The 19,549-nt window shown below is 35.6% G+C and overlaps 2 protein-coding genes across 3 annotated transcripts in view; one reads left to right on the top strand and one right to left on the bottom strand.

Moving 5' to 3' along the window:
* Positions 1 to 1,101: 1,101 nt before the first annotated feature.
* On the bottom strand, positions 1,102 to 2,082 carry LOC125498605 (uncharacterized). Its single transcript, XM_048646839.1, has one exon. The coding sequence runs from the start codon at positions 2,080 to 2,082 to the stop codon at positions 1,102 to 1,104; it is 981 nt and encodes a 326-aa protein (XP_048502796.1).
* Positions 2,083 to 7,530: 5,448 nt separating this feature from the next.
* LOC104896702 (nibrin homolog) overlaps positions 7,531 to 19,549 on the top strand; it is a 29,205-nt gene continuing 17,186 nt past the window's right edge. Inside the window, exons 1-8 of one of the 2 annotated variants that reach the window (XM_010683474.3) lie at positions 7,531 to 7,761; positions 7,880 to 7,963; positions 9,771 to 9,824; positions 12,302 to 12,566; positions 13,114 to 13,202; positions 15,298 to 15,428; positions 15,683 to 15,729; positions 15,838 to 15,946. In XM_010683474.3, the coding sequence (XP_010681776.2) occupies positions 7,927 to 7,963; positions 9,771 to 9,824; positions 12,302 to 12,566; positions 13,114 to 13,202; positions 15,298 to 15,428; positions 15,683 to 15,729; positions 15,838 to 15,946 (732 nt within the window). In that variant the 5' untranslated portion in view covers positions 7,531 to 7,761; positions 7,880 to 7,926. Of the gene's footprint in view, positions 7,762 to 7,857; positions 7,964 to 9,770; positions 9,825 to 12,301; positions 12,567 to 13,113; positions 13,203 to 15,297; positions 15,429 to 15,682; positions 15,730 to 15,837; positions 15,947 to 19,549 lie in introns of both variants that reach the window. The other variant, XM_048646088.1, reaches the window with a different exon arrangement.

Genomic DNA, 19,549 nt, shown 5'->3' with positions numbered 1-19,549 from the left:
CAACATTCACCATAATTGACCCATCTTTTGTGATTGTGACACGATCACTCGAACCATAAACATCCTGATATAGAACCCCAACTTGACAATTCACAAACTGCGACTCAGACCAATCGAAGATAAATGGTCGCACGAAGCAAATATCGGAGTTTCTCATGAACTTTTCCAATGATGAATCACTTACGAATGAATAAACCCAAAATTTCCTAAATATCCTAGAAAATTAAGAGCATAAACCCCCAATATCAAGAATGAATCTAAAATTTCGAGCATAAACAACAAGAAAAACCAAGAAAATTTGGAATAAAAAACCCCCAAATTTCTACTAACAATAATAAAATTTCCACATTCAAATTAAAACTAAATTCGCAAAAGAAGAGAAGATATAAATTCGACAACATACCTTGGAGATACGTCCCTTAACCGATTTCCCTAATTTGATTTTAATCGATTCAAATTTTGATGGAGAAAAACAGCGTGGAATTTTGCCCTAAATTTTGTCGACTGAAAGAGAAAGGAGAGAGGAGAGAGGAGAGAGAAAAAAAATTGAGACCCCTTTCCTGATTTAGTGGACCATAGTAGTTTAAAGTGCGTTGACCAATAAGACCCAATAAGGGTCCTTTTCATTTATAACCCAATAATAGCCCTGTTCATTAAGGAATAAAGGGTAATAAAGCCCTTTAATCATGGCCGACCCTTATGCCATTGGACAACCCTGTCCAATAACCAGGCCTAGTAATGTGTGTTCCTTTTGATAACACTATGCATGCCTTTCCTAAGCCCTCAACCATATTTGTAGTGCCTGCAATGGTGTTGAGGTCGCCTTTTCTTGGCTTGAGCTGAGTGAAATATAACTTGTTACTCAGAATGGTATGTGTAGTGGCACTATCAATCAGGCATTGTTGGGCGCCTTTGTTTGTCATTATCTTCATTAAAACATAAATTTGTCAAACTAACACAAAAATTTATTCATAGAAAGAGGTACATTACATGAAATGATAAAAAGGGAATGCAAGATACAAGAGACATCAAGTAAGACAAGAGTACATGAAGTAAAGTGATAAAACAACATCATAGGTTGATCTAGGGGGGATAAGTGGGCTAGACATTAGAAATATCTTCCATGAGGTAATCAGCTACACCGAGGTCTGGGAGAGGAGTAGTTTCAGTGACGAAATTTGTTTCGCCACGTCTCCCTTGACCCCTAGTAGAGGCCACATATAGATCCACAAGATGTTTGGCTGTGCGGCATTCCATTGCCCAATGCCCTTGAATGCCACATTTAAAACATTTCTCTTGTGTTCTTTGTTGGGAGTTTCTTCCTCCGCGTCCTCTATTTGGGCGCCAGTTTTGGTGTCCTCGTCCTCTTCCTCTGCCACTTCCATTGTCATTTCTTTCTCCATTACCCCTATTTTTGAATTGGCCATTCCAGTTTGAGGTACCTCCCCGCTTATTCCAGCGCTTGCAACCTATAGTGGCATTTGTTTCAACTACTGCTGCGCTGGTACCTGTTGGCCTTTGATTATGAATCAAGAGCAGGATTTGGTTGTTCTGTTCTACAACCAAAAGGATGGCAATTAGGTCACAGAACTTTTTACAACGTCTTTCACGATATTGTTCTTGCTGAACAACATTATTGGCATGCATAGTGGAGAGGGTTTTCTCAATCATGGCTCGTTCAGACACAGGTTCTCCACACATCTTTAACTGTGAGATGATGCGAAGTATTGCAGAATTGTACTCGCGTACTGATGCAAAGTCGTGAAACCTGAGTACTAACCATTCATGTTGGGCCCTTGGAGCGATAATTCTTTGCAAATGCTCAAATCTATCCTTTAGGTTATCCCATAACTCTTTGGGATCTTCCACAAGGATGTATTCAGTTTTGAGTTCTTCATGTATATGGTGTTTGAGATACACCAATGCTTTCGCTTGCTCCAAAGGGGTAGGGGCACCACCTTCGACAATGGTATGGTCGAGGCTAAGTGACTTTAGGTAAGGTTTTGCATCCACCCTCCATTCTAGATACCTTTGGCCCGAGGCTTCAAGGATCTCAAAGTCTCGGTTTGCAAGTCTAGCCATTTCTGAGTTCATGTGATGTTTTAAAAGTATTAGTAGAAAATTAATGCATAAATATATAGAGTTCCGAAAGAAAATCACACTGGGATGTAAGTCATAGTGGTCCAAGAATCCTTAACCGTTCAAGAGGTTAAGGGTTCGAAACATGATAACAACATGAAAGGTGAACAATAGATATATATAAAAAAAAAAGGCTGCATTTTTTTTTGTTTGATTAGAATGTGATTATCATGTCCAAAAATAAACCACATGTGTTAATAGCATATTAATAGAAAATTTACATAATTAAGCATTATAATTGCGTTTTACAATATGCTGAAACAGAATTACAATATTCCTACTAAAACTGTTATAAGTATCATTCCCCAGCAAAACATGTCCTTCAACTGTCTGCAAGATTCTAGAAGATCTGGTGTGGCCGAAAATAGTGGAGATGAAATTTGTGAAATATTATGAGAGAGAAAATTTTATGGGGTAGAAGTGAGTGAGGGAGGCGGACGAGAAAAATGAGAAGGGTTAAAATCCCTTTTATAGTGGTGTAAAAACACTATTCACATTTAACATGTAAGATATATACTGATATGTAATACGTAACGTGCTGATAAGACAGAAAAATAGAGTATTACTTTAAGAACTAATGATAATTAGTTCCCCAAAAATAAATTAGTCAACGTATGGTTATGACTTATAACTAATTCATGGTTTGAGATATTAGATACTAGTCATACCATTTATTGTCTAAAGTGGCTTTTATATATGCTTTTAAGTCCAAAACATCAATATGGCAAGTGAGGCAAAAAAGAGAAGGAAAAAACAAGACAAAAGCATTTAAAACACTTGCAATGATAATGAATTAGCCTGAGTTATCTCTATTATATAAGGGAAGGGAGGAGCAATGGTGTCCTCTTTTGAAATGCCTAATTTGCCCCTCTTCCCTTTCTAGATTACAAAAGGAATGTCAAAATCAAAATCGACACTCAAAGAAAACTACCGAAAATTAATTTACAACACTCACTCACAAACTAAAAAAGAAGAAACTTTACAAATCACTCATACAATTGAGAAAATCACGCAAATCACTCAAATAATTAGGAAACTTTATTAAAACTTAAAATTTACATACAAACTAAAACTAATAACCACTAGTGAAAAAATGAAGAAGGGCTGCGCTGAAAAAGGCCTGTAGGGCTGCGCTTTTTGACAGCAGCCCTTCACATTTTTAGTAGGGCTGCGCTAGAAAAGCGCAACCCTTCACTGTGAAGGGCTGCGCTTTTTAGGTAAAAGCGCAGCCCTTCCTACCAAAAAAAAAAAATTTTTTTTTTGACATTTTTTACTCATAATCTCACATTTTCTGAAATTATACAGAAGAGAAACGAAACGAAAATAAACCCAAAACAAAAAAAAGAACAAAACGAAAATGAAAAAAAGGAACAAAAACTAATATACAGAAGAGAAGAAATTATAGATCTGAAAATACAAGAACATTAATCAAAACGAATATGAAAATACAAGAACATTAATCAAAACAAAGAGAAGTATACAAGAACATTAAATCAAGTGAAAGTATTGGGTCAGACCGTCTGACCAATACTTACTGTCAGACGGGCTGAGCCCAATACTCAAATGGCCTTAGTAAGAGAATGCAGACTTCGCCGCCCTTCTTTCCCTTTACCCCTCCCTCCTTCTCACTCAACCACCACTAACTCCGTCGCATCCCACAAACACCATTTACGCACCCATATCTTCACCAATACTTTTCTGAGAAATGCCCGCTACAGATTGCCAAGGTTCATCAAGTCCGTTGACAAAAACAAGTTGATTAAAAGGCAAACTTACTGATATAATCAATGATGAGAAGTCCATTAGAACAACGACCAGTTGGTTGGTGAAAGAAAGATTCCCCATATGGTAAATTTGCAAAGTTGGAGTTTGGATGTTCTCGTATAAAATTGCCTGTATCAGATATAGAATCTCCAAATTGATAGATGGTTTCGATAGTGGAACTTTGGAATGAATACAAATATACAATGGAGGGTTCACATGACCCAACAATCAAGAATTGGAACTTGAAACGTTTCAGAAACAAGTAGCAGATGTTTTCATTTGTTGTCAAGAAGAATTTTGTATTGTGTTGTTTAATAATGAAGAAGAAGGAGAAAGTGAGAGAAAGCAGAGGTTAGTGTTTTGTTTTGTTTTCAGTTGGACTTTGTTTTGTTTCAGTTGGACTTTGTTTTGTTTCAGTTGGACTTTGTTTTGTTTCAGTTGGACTTTGTTTTGTTTCAGTTAGACTTTGTTTTCTTTTAGTTGGACTTTGTTTTATTTCAGTTGGACTTTGTTTCGTAATATCTATACCAACTGAAACAAATAATGGACCAACTGAAACAAAATGAAGACTACCTGAAAAAAAATAAAGACCAACTGAAACCCAAGTAAGTCTAACTGAAGCAGAAGAACCAACTGAAAAAAAATGAAGACTACCTGAAAAAAAATAAAGACCAACTGAAACCCAAGTAAGTGTAACTGAAGCAGAAGAACCAACTGAAAAAAAATGAAGACTACCTGAAAAAAATGAAGACTACCTGAAACAAAAATGAAGACTACCTGAAAAAAAAAAAGACCAACTGAAACTCAAGTAAGTCTAACTGAAGCACAAGTGCTTCTAACTGAAGTCGTCCGACGAGAATATTGTGTCGGACGAGTCCGACACAATACGAACTCTTAAATCAAAACAAAAAGAAGTATACAAGAACATTAATCAAAACAAAGAGAAGTATACAAGAACATTAATCAAAACAAAGAGAAGTATACAAGAACATTATAGATCTGAAAATACAAGAACTACCTCCAAACATTAACCTAATAATGTTTAAATACATAAAACAAAACCCTAATACATAATTAAGGAAAAAAAATCGAAAATACTTAAAATGCCTATTTGGAGGCTTAAATGAACTCGGATGGCTTAAAAAGCCTAAACGTCACAGCATAGCAGTGTGTTTGACTTGTTGGCCCGTTTCGCTTCCGGAAAGGTATCACAATGGGCAATCGGACTCCGTCGCCATGATTCGTGCAAATCATTTCAGGCTTTTGTCGCGTTTGTCGCATTTTCTGGGAGTTTTTGAGAGACAAGAGAGGATGAGAGAGAAGGAGGAAAGGGAGGAGGGTCGTGAGAGAGGAGAGAGAAGGAGGAAAATGGATGAGGGACGTGAGATAGGAGAGAGAATGAGGGATAATATATCTGAAGCCCACTTAATATTTCAAAGCCCGTAATTTTTTTATTTCAATTTTTTTTAAGAAGGGCTGCACTTTTTCTTCAAAAGCGCAACCCTACTTAGTCAGAAGGGCTGCGCTTTTAGGAAAAGCGCAGCCCTACTTAGTCAGAAGGGCTGTGCTTTTAGGAAAAGCGCAGCCCTTCTGAAGTAAGAAGGACTGCGCTTTTATAAAAAGCGCAGCCCTTCTGACTAAGTAGGGCTGCGCTTTTAGAAAAAGCTCAACCCTTCCTCCGCAGCCCTTCCTTTTTTTCCCCTAGTGAACCTAGAACGTCAATACATACAAAAACATTTACAAAAATTTACTTACAAATCACTATTCTCAAGAATCATTCAGAATTAATGGTGGGTCATGATAAAAAATGGAGGTGTATTTTTAGTGAAATCAGAATTTAGAAGTTAGACAAGGAAAAAAAAATTATTTACTTTTTTATAGTGTTTCCTATATATAATGAAACTTTTACATATATTTAGACCTATCTTTTCTATTATATAATAACGATTAATTATCAAGGTAAAAGGGTTTATGTAAAATATCATTCAAGAATTAAAGTACAACATATCTCTATTATATAAGAGAAGGGGGGAGCTATGGTGTCCCAGAATGAAGAGACTATGTTATCCCCTTCCATTCTAAATTACAAATTCACTTACAAATCAAAGGGGACTTCAAACAAAAATACCAAAAATATAATTATAACAATCACTCACAAGTCAACTAAAATCATAAAATTGCACAATTTACATTATACAAATCACTAAAATGAGGAAACTTAATTTACAAAAACTTAAAAATTCATATACAAACTACAACCTATGAAAAAATTGACTTGAAATCAAAGTGTTCACTTTCTTTATAATTTATGAAGTATTGTACTTAATTCAAAAATCAACTAAAAAAGTATAATATTAGAAATCATAAATAAATTCAATAAAGTTTCTATTTTGTTCATAGAATTGAACTTTGAAAAGTAAAAAAAAAAAACAAAAAATGGTGAGAGACTTAAGTGACAGAAACTAAACCAATCAAATTTTGCAACTAAAAACAATTATACTTCATATGTCTAATGTTCAAATTTTGACTCTTATGTTGAAGAAAATCGAATTTCTGTTTCGAAAAAAATTCAAGCACGCATCGCGTGCAAAAAATTCTAGTTGTATCATATGACTCATCTCTCTTTAAAATTCTGCTTATGTATGTTTTCTATGGCTCTGTTGTCAGCACTTATTCACCCACGCAAAGGAAAAAAAGACAAAAGCACTTTGGATTCCCACTTTCCATGTAAACACTTTGAATCCCCCTCCCCCCCTCTTTTTTTTAGTGTGTTTAAAAGAATCACAAAGTGTTAGTAGAAATGTATAGGTTGGCTAGGCTATATTACACTACATGACAAACAACTTTTCCAAGTGCCAAGGCAAAGATGCAAGTTGATGGTTAGCGGTAGCTTTGGAACTAGTAGCTGTTAACATTGGAAATTGCTGCCATAATTTAAAACAAATCAAAAACCAGTACTTATAAGCTAGCTTCATTTCGATGCAAAGAAATCTAGCTACTTCTTTTGTCATTTTCTTTCAAAGCTTCCCCCCCCCCCCCTTTCACAGTTAAAAAAAAATACAAGACATAAATTCCATGAAAAATAACAAACAAGAAAAAGGTAGCAGGTAGCTCCACAATTATAGCTATTTTCCGGCCAAAAATTCATCCTCTTTGTAGTGAAAGCCGTCCATCCAGGCGGCGGAGTCCGTCCATTTAAGCGGCAAGTTCAACATAATACCCATCCATGTAGGCAACTTTAAATGCAAGGTCTCTGCCCTCCATGAAGGTGGCGCGACTTGCTTGGCGGCGGCCGGGCCGATACCGCCAGTTAATTAGTAGCAATTGAGAAGAACTACCTTTTGATAGTAAAGGGAATTGGTGCTGATAATGTGTTGTATTATAGAGAGGTTTTAAGCAAGATTGGAGAGTATGCTCTTGTTGTTGTGTTATCCATTTTCTCCCGCGAAGTGCGGTATATATAGTGCCGGGTGAATTATTCACCCGGTGATACATCATATCACTGCATAACTGCAGTGAAGTGTCTAATCATGGACGGCAAAATACAGCACCGTTTTTATCCGTTCACTGTTTACCTAGAATATTACAATTGGATTATTTATTTCAAATTTTCCCATACGCAGTACCGTAAATCCTTGTAAAAAGGCAAAAGCTCAAAACTTTGAAGTTATTTGTTCATGTATACGGTGTCTCTCCAAGAATTTTCTCCGTCTGATTGAGAGTGAAATCATCGTCTTCTAAGTAAAACTTTTACTCCATATGCTCAAGACCTCGTGATCTTGTATGGCTTGATTTTCCAGTGGAATTAAAGACGTCCAGTCGAGAAAAAAGCAAAGACATTTGGTCTCTTTGGAGAAGGTAATCCATGGTGTCCTTATTTTCTTTGCTTTTTTGATAACTTGAACTAGTTAAACTTTCATATGTTAATTGCACGACTGAATTCTACTGACTTAGTTGCAACATATTGTAAATTTAGACTTGGCTGCATTAAAAGCTGCATTTTGGAAGACATCGGCAGAACATATGGTTTGGGGGCTATTTCCTGTTCACCCAAATTCAGGTTGTATTCTGTCAAATGCTTACATTTCTTTTGAGATTCTTCTGATAATACTTACCCGTATAATGAATATTATTATCTGTAAACTCTTGAATTCTCCTGTTGCAAGTTATATTTGTTTTAATCTTCAAGATTAGGGACCTAATTTTCCAAATTGCAATTTTAATAATTATAAATCTTTTCAAAGTACAATCATACTTTTACCAAAATCAAACCTAAAACTCAAACTATTCCATTCTAGTTATAAATAACATTCCAATACAACATCAAGCTAATTTCGACATTTTGGCTACTAGGGCTATCCTTCTAACCCAAAATTGACTTAAAAGGCTGGTGTGCTTCTCTACCAACTTCCAACTAAAGTATATTTTTTTTATCTAAAAAAGTAATTCAAATTATTATTAACAAAGCAAATTTTAGTATTGTTGTTACGTAAGCGCTGGAACATGTTGTTCAGTAGCAAACAAAGAGTTTATGAAACATAATATTGAAGCTCATCTAAGAATTATTTTTGGGTGATTGGTGAACATATATAATCTACAAATTACATTAATAGTTGATAAATACTGTAAAATTTATGTTATTCAAATTAGAAGCAACTCATGCTCAATGCCTCTATCACGCTGGACTGCTGGTTTGGAGTTGGAGATTACCTCTAGTTGTGAAATAGAATCATGAAACATACGCAAGCTGAATATTTTTTCCACTCAAAACCAGATTTGAAAAATGATATTTTTGGTCTTTGGAGAAAATATTGGAACTGGATAGCAATAGCAATATACAGGGGTAAAAAGTTTGGCCGATTGATAATAATTTAATGGAGAACTTAGAAAATTATATCTTCTATTGAATCAAAGTTCTTCAGACTCGTTGATTGAGAGAGCAAGGTGAGAGAGTTTAATGGAAACATTGTTGACGCAAGAAAATTAAATAAAAAAATTAGAGATTCGAGAAGAATGGAATATGGAAAGTTTCAATCTTGTTACGGGAATTGCAAGTATGATTAGACGAAGAGAAGTGCGGAGTATAATTACCTTCAATTGCTTTGATGGAAGAGAGAGAAAGAGCTTCACGCTTCGGTAATAAGAGGAAGAATGTTTTCTTTACAAAGAAAGAAAGGGTTCTAGAATATTGGGCCCTCAAATTTGTAAGGTCCTGTGCTATGGTTCTGGTTGTAAATGCCCATAGCCGCCCTGTATATTATATACTCGCCAAGCTACATCATTTTTATTAAACAATCCAAGACATCAGCTGGTCCGAACAGCTAGTGTTATGTTGTCAAATTTAAGGAGTTAAAAGGACCAAAGCCTTGTTTTAGCTTTCGTGCTGAGTCGTTATTATCTGGTTGGTTTACCTTATTGTCTATACACTGCACTGTATCCTTCTTTGTTGCGGTATGAGTTAGGAAGTTCAGTAGTGTGGTGGTTTGCATGCATGAGTTCATTGATGCAACATCAATATGAGCATTTGGAAGCATCAAATCTTATTTTTGCCTCACTTCTGTACTTGCAATAGAGTTTTATTAATTAATGGTGCATTTATCTCCCTTTGTCAAAATTTTCTGGCAATCTCATGTTTGTAGCTGTTATAATGACTACGTATTACTTAATGAGGAAAGATGGTCCTTTGAACACATACAAAAATAGAATATTAGGTTTCCTTTTCATTGTTTTTTTGTTATTTTTTTATTTTTTATGATCTCATGTTTTTAGCTGTCATATGGAAAACAAAGACGCAGAGCAACAGATGTTCTGGGCATATAGATATCAGTTCACTGTTTTTCTAACATGTTCCCTGATTTATGTAACAGGGGAGGAGAAGTACTATATATATACAAAGGGAACATACAAAGTTGGCAGGAAAGGTATCTGGAATTTTTTAACGACATCTTGACTTTTTTAGACTTGGGCATGGGTGTAGGATATAGGTGCATATTCAAGCGTCCGACCAGTCAAGGTCCTACATACAGGATATGAAGAGACCATCTAATTTTTAAATTGGTGGACTTGTTTTGATGTCAACCACTTCTTTGAAGCCTTAAAGATTCACTTAGATAACATACTACTCTCAAGTCTCAACCCAAGACTTTCCTTTCGACTGTGGTTTGTAGTGGCACGAAGTGTCCAGTTGTAAGGTCAAGTGACGGGCATGGAGTTATACCCTTATCCTTGTTGTGTCAGAGACATGATGTGGCAGCGAAAATCCTAGTATGACTAGCATATATTACATCCTTTTGCTCTTTAATACAATATTTTTAGGGACAATGTTTTCTAATATCCCAAAAAGTTTTATTGAGTTCTATGAATTCGGATACCTGTGCTGGCTCTATAAAAATTAGTGTAATATTTGATGTTTCTTCATAGAATGTAGTGTTATTTCCCTTTATCAAGAATATAAAATTGTGAGTTCATACTTCATGGCATTAAGGATCTTTTCTCCTTTGTGTTGGACCTTTTGATTTATGTGAAGTTGTTATTGTTTGCATATGTGAAGTTGGTTGTTTCGGGGACTTGGAAAGCGGGGGAAAAAGTAAGAAAAATCCATTTGATCAAAGGGGGAACCTCTTATTTTTGTTGGTTTTGTTTTCGGGAAAGAAGCATCCTCTGTAGGGCCTTCCCCATGCAACAACCCAAGTCTTTAAATTCCTCTTTTTGAAACTCGTGCAATATCCCGTTTTAGCCTTTTAGGCAAGTATGTACATAGGCCACCCGCCACCCTCACAGGGTCCTACCTAATATTATAGGCCCCCCTAACAGGGTCCTGCCCTTGGTCCACGAAGGTTGTAGACAAGGGTTCTAGGGTAACCTGTGGTGAGAAACTACTTCTCAAAAAGGACAAAAGAGTAGGAGCTGCTAATGATTTTTTAAAGGGTCAAACATATAACCATGATTTTAGATCAAAAGACTAAGGGACAACAATAGGGACAAATCTAAAAAATCATGATTCTCCCCTGCATATCTTAATGGAACAACTCCAATTAGTTTCGTGCCAAAGATGGATCTTGGGGGCACAGTTACCAATATGATGGAGTGCACCAACATAGCGCATAAACGACCCAATATGTTACCTCCAAAAGTGCATGATATTGATAACTAAAGCTACATAATCAGATTACAATGGTCTTAATCAAAGTTTGGTTAATTTAATCACAGAAAGACTTATGGTTAGGCCAAATAGTTTTTAGATTGATTAAAGGTGCCTAATGTATTCAATGTCATGCTATTTCGCGTTGGTATTTACTAAACACCACCCATATCTATACTTTGTTATATTTCTTTCGCCCTCTTGTGCTTCTTCTTCCTCTTTTATAACTTAACATAACCACCACTCCCCAGCTACCACTGCCGCCCCCACCAGGACCGCCAGCCCTCTGCTGCGGTATCCACCGCCACCACCTCTGTGGAATTTACTGCCACCTCCTCCGCTGCAAGATTGCGCCTCGTTAACGGTGATTTGACAGTCGTCAAGTGTTTGTCCGTTCATTCCTTCAATGGCGGCATTGAGTGTTTGTTTGTTCATTGACATACCGTTGCCGGATTTCATGAAAAAATAACACAAGATCAAGTAACAACAGTAACAGATCTTGAACATAAATTATCAGAACTTTTTTCTTCTTCGTCCTCCTCAGTCTTCACAGCTTTTTCTTCCAATTTTTTTTCATTGTTCATGGAACCGAGCCAAAATTTCGGTTAGTGGAACCGCCTCATTTTCTCGTTTCACCATTGTTGAACTGAAAAAATTGGTTGGTTCCGCCATGGTGAAACTGAAAATTTGGTTCAGTTCATGCTAAAAAAGTTCTTAATTTTGATTTAAAAAACGTAAAAAGAAAAATACATAATACGTATAAAAATAAGGCGGTATTAAGTAAATACGGGCGGTATGTAGCAGGACCCATTATTAATCCAATTCTTCCAGAGTATAGGTCTAGTTTAGTGCTTCAATTATCATATCTCTAGGGGTCTAACAGTTGTATAATGATGAATTAGAAATAGAAAAAGGAAACAATTATGGAAGATAGAAAGATGGGAAGGGAAGATTTTAGTTCTGGGGAATGAACCAGTTTGCCTAATGTATTCATTCCCTTGGACAGGGTAGTATGTACTGACATATTAGGTAGTAAACTTGTATCTTGTGAGGTCTTCCCGGACATGATCCATCCCACGTAGCATGTATATGTCTCCAATGCCACAAAAAATCTCTTCTTTTGGGAGGAGATTAGAGTGCAATGATGTTCATTTGTAGATTTACGGAAGTTCCATGTACAGTGTAGTTTGCTCCTTAATCTCATCTAAAGTATCATATCTAATATTTCTAACATGTATTTTCTCTCTATGCTGTCAGGCTGCGATGTGACCATCGGTAATGATAAAAGTGTCTCACGAATACATGCTGAAATCATTCTAGATCCAGTGGAATCTTTGGAACATGTTGGAAACAGATCATCTTATTTTTCCTCCAATGTTCGCATAAAAGATTGCTCCAAATATGGAACTTATTTTGAAAGAAATTCTAGCACAAAGGAAAAAGTTCGTGATTGCCCGGGCAATGAAACATATTTGAAAGACGGGGACTTGGTTTCATTTGGCACTGGGAATGCGACATACAGGTACTATTTTGTTTCATATTCTGTCTTTTCCTCTTTTTGGTGGTGGGAGTTTTCATCTATTACCAAACTTTTATGTGTAGAAATCATTATGTGCGCTGACGCATGCAGTGCTGCATATGAATACTGTCCTAATTCTTGATACTGTGTTTAGCGTGGTTTGTGTCGTATGATATAAGGTGCTTACTGTGGCTTATTTTCATAATTTTCAGAAAATCTTTTTTGGTGCTTTGTGCTGTCTTTTGTCAATGAAAACATCATAATACAGACTACGGAGAAGCTAAGTCTTACCATGCAGAAGTTTAGCTGTTTAGTATATACTCCCTGCCATTTGCCAAGTCTAGTCCTCCTTTTTGGATAGTGAATGTAGCTATTTTGTTTTCTTCTGAGGCTACCAACTCTGTATATCGTTGAAATTTAAGTCCTCTTAAGATTTTTCCATTACTTGCTTTGTGCTTCCATTTGTTTATATCCCGTTGCCAAATTAGTGTATCTTCCTTAATGCACTGATTGCTCTTGCTGCCTTGCTAAAATGTATCATTGTATGCAGATTTTCTTATGTCCCACTCATTTTCTACCTTTGCAATTTCACAAGCTCACAAGGAACACCTTCTGCACAAGATAAAGTTTCATCTATAGGTTGGTGCTATTTTTTACGGTCATTATTTGCTTCACTTAATATTCTGGTTCTTGCTTTTAGTTGCAAATTTAAAAGAACATGTAATATAAGAGACATGTAGCCTATAAAGAGAGTTGAAACTTAAAAATTCATGTATGTATAATGACAAAAAAGTTTAAATTCAAGATGGGACTATGAAGTCCGAATAGTCTGAGTCCAAGTTCAGTTTGGAATTTTTATATTTTGAGTATAAATCCGAACCAAACTCTTTTCTAGTCCAACATATTTACACTTTGTTGGATTGGACTTCTTTTACCCCTACAAACTAAGATCCATATTCCAACCATACAAATAATTAAACTTAATTGGACCGGACTTTATACATTTCTTACTCCACTTAAACCACTTTAAAATGGTTTGAAAATACGATTTTGCTCCTGGTTGCGGAAACGGTTACTGTTTCGTGGGGTTGGAATGAATACGTTCAACATGGACCACGATTTATCATACTAGCTCTCATATAAAAGAAAGAAGTGTTTCACTTATTTAAGAACTCAGGAAGTACGTCTTAGTGGGTCGTTGGCTCCACCTCTTATCTCCTATATGTACCTCGGAAGCTTTTGCAGCGCGACAGATTGAGAACCGGAACATTATAAGATTAACTTATATAACATTTGTTTTTTCCCCTTAAAACCACCATGAATCTCGTGATTGTTGTTTACATGCCTCTTCTTTTCATCCATATCCTTTTATGTTGATTTATTTCATTATGAGAGGGAGGTGAAGGGAGAAATTTGCCCTGGCACTGTTGGTTAGGTCGAAATTTCGACTTATTTAAGTACATCAGTTTGAAATTCGCCAAAGTTGAAAAGTTCTAATCGATTGAACCAAATCGATTCGGGCGTATTTTGAACCATGACTCAAGATCCATATCCCTACCATGCAAATGACAACTATTGTGGTGTGATGGAAATTTGTGAAGGAAAAAAAAAGGTATGGGGATGAAGTTTGCAACTACATATATAGGCATGTGACTTTATTCGCCAAATTACATATACATTCATTTCATTACCACAACTAATTACGAGATTTACCACCTATCACACAGAGCATGAGAGTACTTACGGTCCGTTTGGTTAACAGTATTAAATGGTAGTAATGGTATCGGTTTCTAGTGCAAACATGTGAAGGCATTCCCATGTCGGCTATCATGGTAATGCTACTTTATCCCCAAATCACATATTTTCTCCCTAAAATTTCATTACCATCCATTACCACTTCGGTAGGTGATAATGGAAATTTATGAAAGAAAACATATGTTTTCACATCAAGTTTCATTACCATTACCACCACTTAGTACCACTAACCAAACGGGCCGTTAAGGTAAGAAAACATATGGTAATGCTACTTTATCCCCAATAGCTTGTTTAAAAGAATTTGGAAGGAAAAGAAAGGAAGTGGAAGGAAATTTGTTACTTTCCAATGTTTGGTTCATTAAAAAAAAATTAAGTAAAAGGAAATGGGAGGAATTGGAAGGAAATACTCTTTAATAAAATTTTACTTTCCTTTCCTCCCAAAGTGGGGGAATTTGGGAGGAAAGAAAAAATTTATACCAAACATGGGAAGTTAAGGTTTTTTTCCTTTCTCTTCCATTCTTTTCTTTTCTCTTCCCTTCCTTTCTCTTCTCTTCCTTTCCTTTACTAAAAATGAACCAAACACACTGCAAATCACCTAGTTTCATTACCATTATTTTACTTTATTATGCTTATGAGCTCATCTACATGTGAACAAACACAATGTGATTTCGTTATGGATACCCATTTTCCTTTGAAGAGAAAGGCTAGATATTCTTATAGTTCTGGCTGAACTATTAGCCTCTCTCTTCTTGTGGATTGTGTCCGTCAATCGTTTTAGTTGAGACGCGTATTTTCTTACAGTGAGATGTTTTTTTTTTTTTTGAGAAGAAGTGAGATGTATTTTATTTTATAAGCAAGCTGCAACTCCATATATCTCTTTTGTGCACAAATGATGACATCATTTGTTTTCCAGAGTGATCAATTGACATGGTTTATAGAGTCATATATGTCATGATTGACTCCTATGCTTCTCTTCTAGGTGCTCGTGTTGCATACAAGTGGACAACAGAATGCACACATGTAATTGTGGATCCATTCACGCCTGTGACTGAGGAAATAATTGATATCATTTTGGCTAATAAACCTTTAGTACTAAGTACTTGGCTGGAGGTATTCTTGCATCAAATTATTCTTTTTCTTTTTGCTTCTTTTGGGCTTTCTTTACCTTCCTTCAGCTCAAAAAAATGAATGTATTGTTCAAAAAATATGAACCTAGAAAATCCTTCAATTCGAAAATTCTTGCTGAAGCACACCCCTTTTTCCAAAAAATAATCCTAAACTAAAATAATAAATAATTATAATGGCCCATGAGAATATACTGAATGTCCAATATTGTGCTAAGATGGTAACCCGTGTTTTTGCAGCTTGTTGCAGCATGTAGGATAAACAATGAAATTCCAAGTTACAGCCAGTGAGCATCAAATTTCCTGTCTTAGTGTAACAATATATGGAGAATTTCTATGTGGAATAGGTTCAAATAATTGCAAATTAGTTGTTTACATTTACCTGGTGCTGACAGATACATTCCAACGTTGACTTTGGATGGTGGATCTGTGACGATAGCAGATACCAGGACCCGTGAAAATTGTTTGAAAGGATACACTTTTTTGCTGGGTTCTGCAAATAAGGTGATTTTCTTATCCATGCTCATTATGGAATTCTCATTGAAAATTGACGCGAAAGGAAAAGCAAGAACCATCTCTACAATATATCAACTCACCTATGGTTCAAGTTGGGATCTAGATTACCCACAACTTAAGAATTAAGTTGGTTTATGCCTTTTGTTGTTATTTTTAGCAAATTTTAGTGGCCTATGTAAAGTTTCTCAGGTTATCAATTTCAGCAAGGTGATAAATGATAGAAAGGCTCTATAAATTTTTTTCGTGCAATATTCCAATGCTTCTATGGGGTTTGACATTCGGAAAGGAAATCAAATGTTAAAAATTTACAAATGATCATAGAACAATTTACGTGATAATGTTCAATTAAAAGTTCCTTAAGAAACCCTAAATAATGCTTCCTTTGAAAGTCATTTAGGTAGTGTTTGGGAACCGTCATTTCATTTACAATTATGGAATTGAAATTAGGAATTCTAAATTATTCATTTCAAATTCAAATTCCTTGTTTGGCAAATACCGGAATTTCCAATTCCGGAATTTCAAATTCTACTTTCTGTTTGGGAAACCACGAAATTAAAAATTAAAACAACCCAGAAACCCTAAGTCCAATTCCAGAACCCAAACAAAAATGAAGACTCTCTATTTCATCTCGCCTTTAATCTCCAACAAGCCCTTTCCTATTAGGCTCCAACGATGACAAACTCGAACGAGCTCAATCACGTGCCGCTGCTGTTCGCCGCAAAATCCTCGAAGATTCACTTCTCCCTCCTCCTTCTTCTCCCAGAGATTCCTGTCTTGATGGTGCTCAGATTTTGGATCTTTTCCGCAATTGCATCAAGCTCGCTAGTGAAAATGTGTTATTTCTTTCTCTAACTATCTATATCTCCTATTTTTTAATTTCTTGGTTGTTTTAATTTTTGAATTGGGTAGTTTAATTTCTCAGATTTATATAACGAAAAGCTTAAAACACGATCGAGATTCATCAATGGCAAGAGAGAAGTCGATCGAGCTTCATCAATGGTGAGAGAGAAGTAGATTGAGCTTTATCAATGGTGAGAGAGAAGTAGATCGAGCTTCATCAATGGTGAGAGAGAGTAGATTGAGCTTCTTTGTCATGTCTAGAAAATTTTGGAATTGTAAATGACAGGCTCTAAGTTGGAATTTGCAAATAAAAAAGTTGGGCTAGTTGGAAGTAGGCTGGAATTGGCCCAATTCCAATTTCAAATTATACAACTTCCCAAACACCTCATTTGGGCCAAATCCAGAATTACAAATGAAATTCCCATTCCCAGACATAGCATTAAATGAATTTCGAATGAAGCAATTGTGATGAACTTTGAATTTAGAAATGAAATTGAAGCAATAGGAAGGGCTTGAGCTTGAAGTTTTGTTAAATCAGCTACTAGGTGTGTGAAGCTTATCATTTGGTTGAAACTACTTTTAAATCTTTATTTTTGAGAGAGAAGCCTAATAATGAATTAAGGCCATTAAAAGTTTCCTATGGGTGCAAGAATCTGATATGATCTTCGAGCTTTACAAAAGATTTTTTAGATGTCCATATCTTTGTACATTAATATGGATTTTAGGTTTTCTTTTAAGTTTTAATTGACAAAGTAAAAACATAAATTCTCTCAATCACCCATGAGTACGAGTGAGCGAAGTAGTCGAATACCAAATTTCTTATCGGAACTGGTTAGAAATCTCCAAATCAGATTCAGAACCAGTTATTATCGGTTTTGATTCGATGTACCAAAAATGGGAAACAATTGAGAAGTAGCACCATCGAACTATAGAGGTAGAAATATGGGGACGGGGGAACAAAAAACATCAAAATCAAAAATTAAAAAACGGGTACAATGTGGATAAGGCAAAAATTGTGTAAAAAGTTATAGAAAATCAAAATCCATATGTGATTCACTACCATGAGATAAATACAATTTGATTTTTGAACAATAACAAGTGCTTGGTGGTCGTTGGCGAGCTAGTTGATCAAAGAGAGAAATCAGAGAGAAGTTGGGTTGGAGCCTGTTTATCTAGCTTCTTAGTGATAATAGAAGCTATAGCATCCATTCTTGTGTCAAGTCTATTCATATTACTCGAATCAACATTATATTTCAATTGAAATTCAAATTGTTGTTTAGCTAAATTAGCAATAGCCTTAGTTAGTTTCTCCATATCACTCGACATTATGACTAATTACAACAAGAACACCAATGAAACAGCAAACTAGGAAGCAAAGAGCACCTAACACCACTTAACCCTACGTGAAAGATGAGAACTTTGCAAGAAAAGAAACAAGTTACCTTGGATTTTGAAGAGTAGAATCCCTTCTATCCTCACCTTCCTGGAAAATCTGATACCACTTGATATGAACAACAAGCTAAATAAGTCGAGTATTCAATGAGAACGTCCCTTTTAAATCCTAGAACACGTCAAAATTATATTTCTTTCTAAGTAATCACTCCTAATTACTTAACAAATAATGCTAAACACCCTCAAACCACTTTTGGAATTAAGTTGTTTAGACAAGGAAAAAAAACGCGGTCGCGTTCACAGGAACGGTCGCGTAGTCGCGGGAACAGCGTGTAACGGGGAAATATAACGTTTTACGGCGGAGTGAATTCTTTTTTACAATTCACATTAATATGTTCTAACCTTATTTACTTTCTTTTGGTTTATGAAGCATTATTATGACATAATATAATCAAATTTATCATAATATCATGTTCCATTACCTACATAATTAAATCGTAAAATATTTTTGGCCAGTATTTAAAAAGAATGTATGTAATGGGGATAAAAGCGTTCTAATGCGGCGATTTCGCGTTATAGAACGGACAACATAGCGAGAAGTATGTGATTTTTATTATGGTGTTCCGTAACAGGATTTCGCGAAATGGCAAATCCAAAATTCGTTACAGAACGACCATTTTGTAACGAAACAGGAGAGTTTTAATTCCATGGTTTAGACACTAACTAAATAATCACTCTTGAAAATCAAGTTAATGGAAGTATAGGTTTATGAAACAATCACAAGCTTAACACAATGTTTAATTATAAACTCACTATAACCTTAACATGTTTAAGTACCTTTATTTGTAATAGAAGAAGCAAGAAAACCTTGTCCTCCAAGCTTACTTCATGCCACAACCAACATAGGGAAAGATAAGGAAAGTTTCCCCTTAATTCAAGCCTAGAGTCTAGCTAGAACTTAAGGAAACACAAGCTTTGATGTGCAAATCTTTCCTTGAATACACTAGAATCACACGGCAATTAGGACACCCCATTGCAAGCCACTTACAACTTATGCTTAAGGATACTTTCCTAAAATACAAGCCATGACAACTAAGACTCATATGGATCAGAATTAGCTTAGGATTTCGGACCTTATTGCAACTAAAATAATTAAAAAACAACTCAACTACTTTAACTCACATTTTAACTAATTAGGACATGTAATGGAAATGCTAAGTAGCTTCTTCTTCAATCCAAGCAACACAAGTGATACAAGCTTGTCTTTGAGCCATCAAAGTGAACCCCATATGTTCCATGAGAAGTGAAATAGATTCATCTTGATTAGTTGCCTTAGAATCCGCATCAAAACCGGTTTAG

This window comes from Beta vulgaris, chromosome 6 (genome assembly GCF_026745355.1).
Source record: "Beta vulgaris subsp. vulgaris cultivar EL10 chromosome 6, EL10.2, whole genome shotgun sequence".
Taxonomy (NCBI): Eukaryota; Viridiplantae; Streptophyta; class Magnoliopsida; order Caryophyllales; family Amaranthaceae; genus Beta; species Beta vulgaris.
Note: the sequence above shows the minus strand (reverse complement) of the source record. Positions and strands in the feature narration are given on the sequence as shown.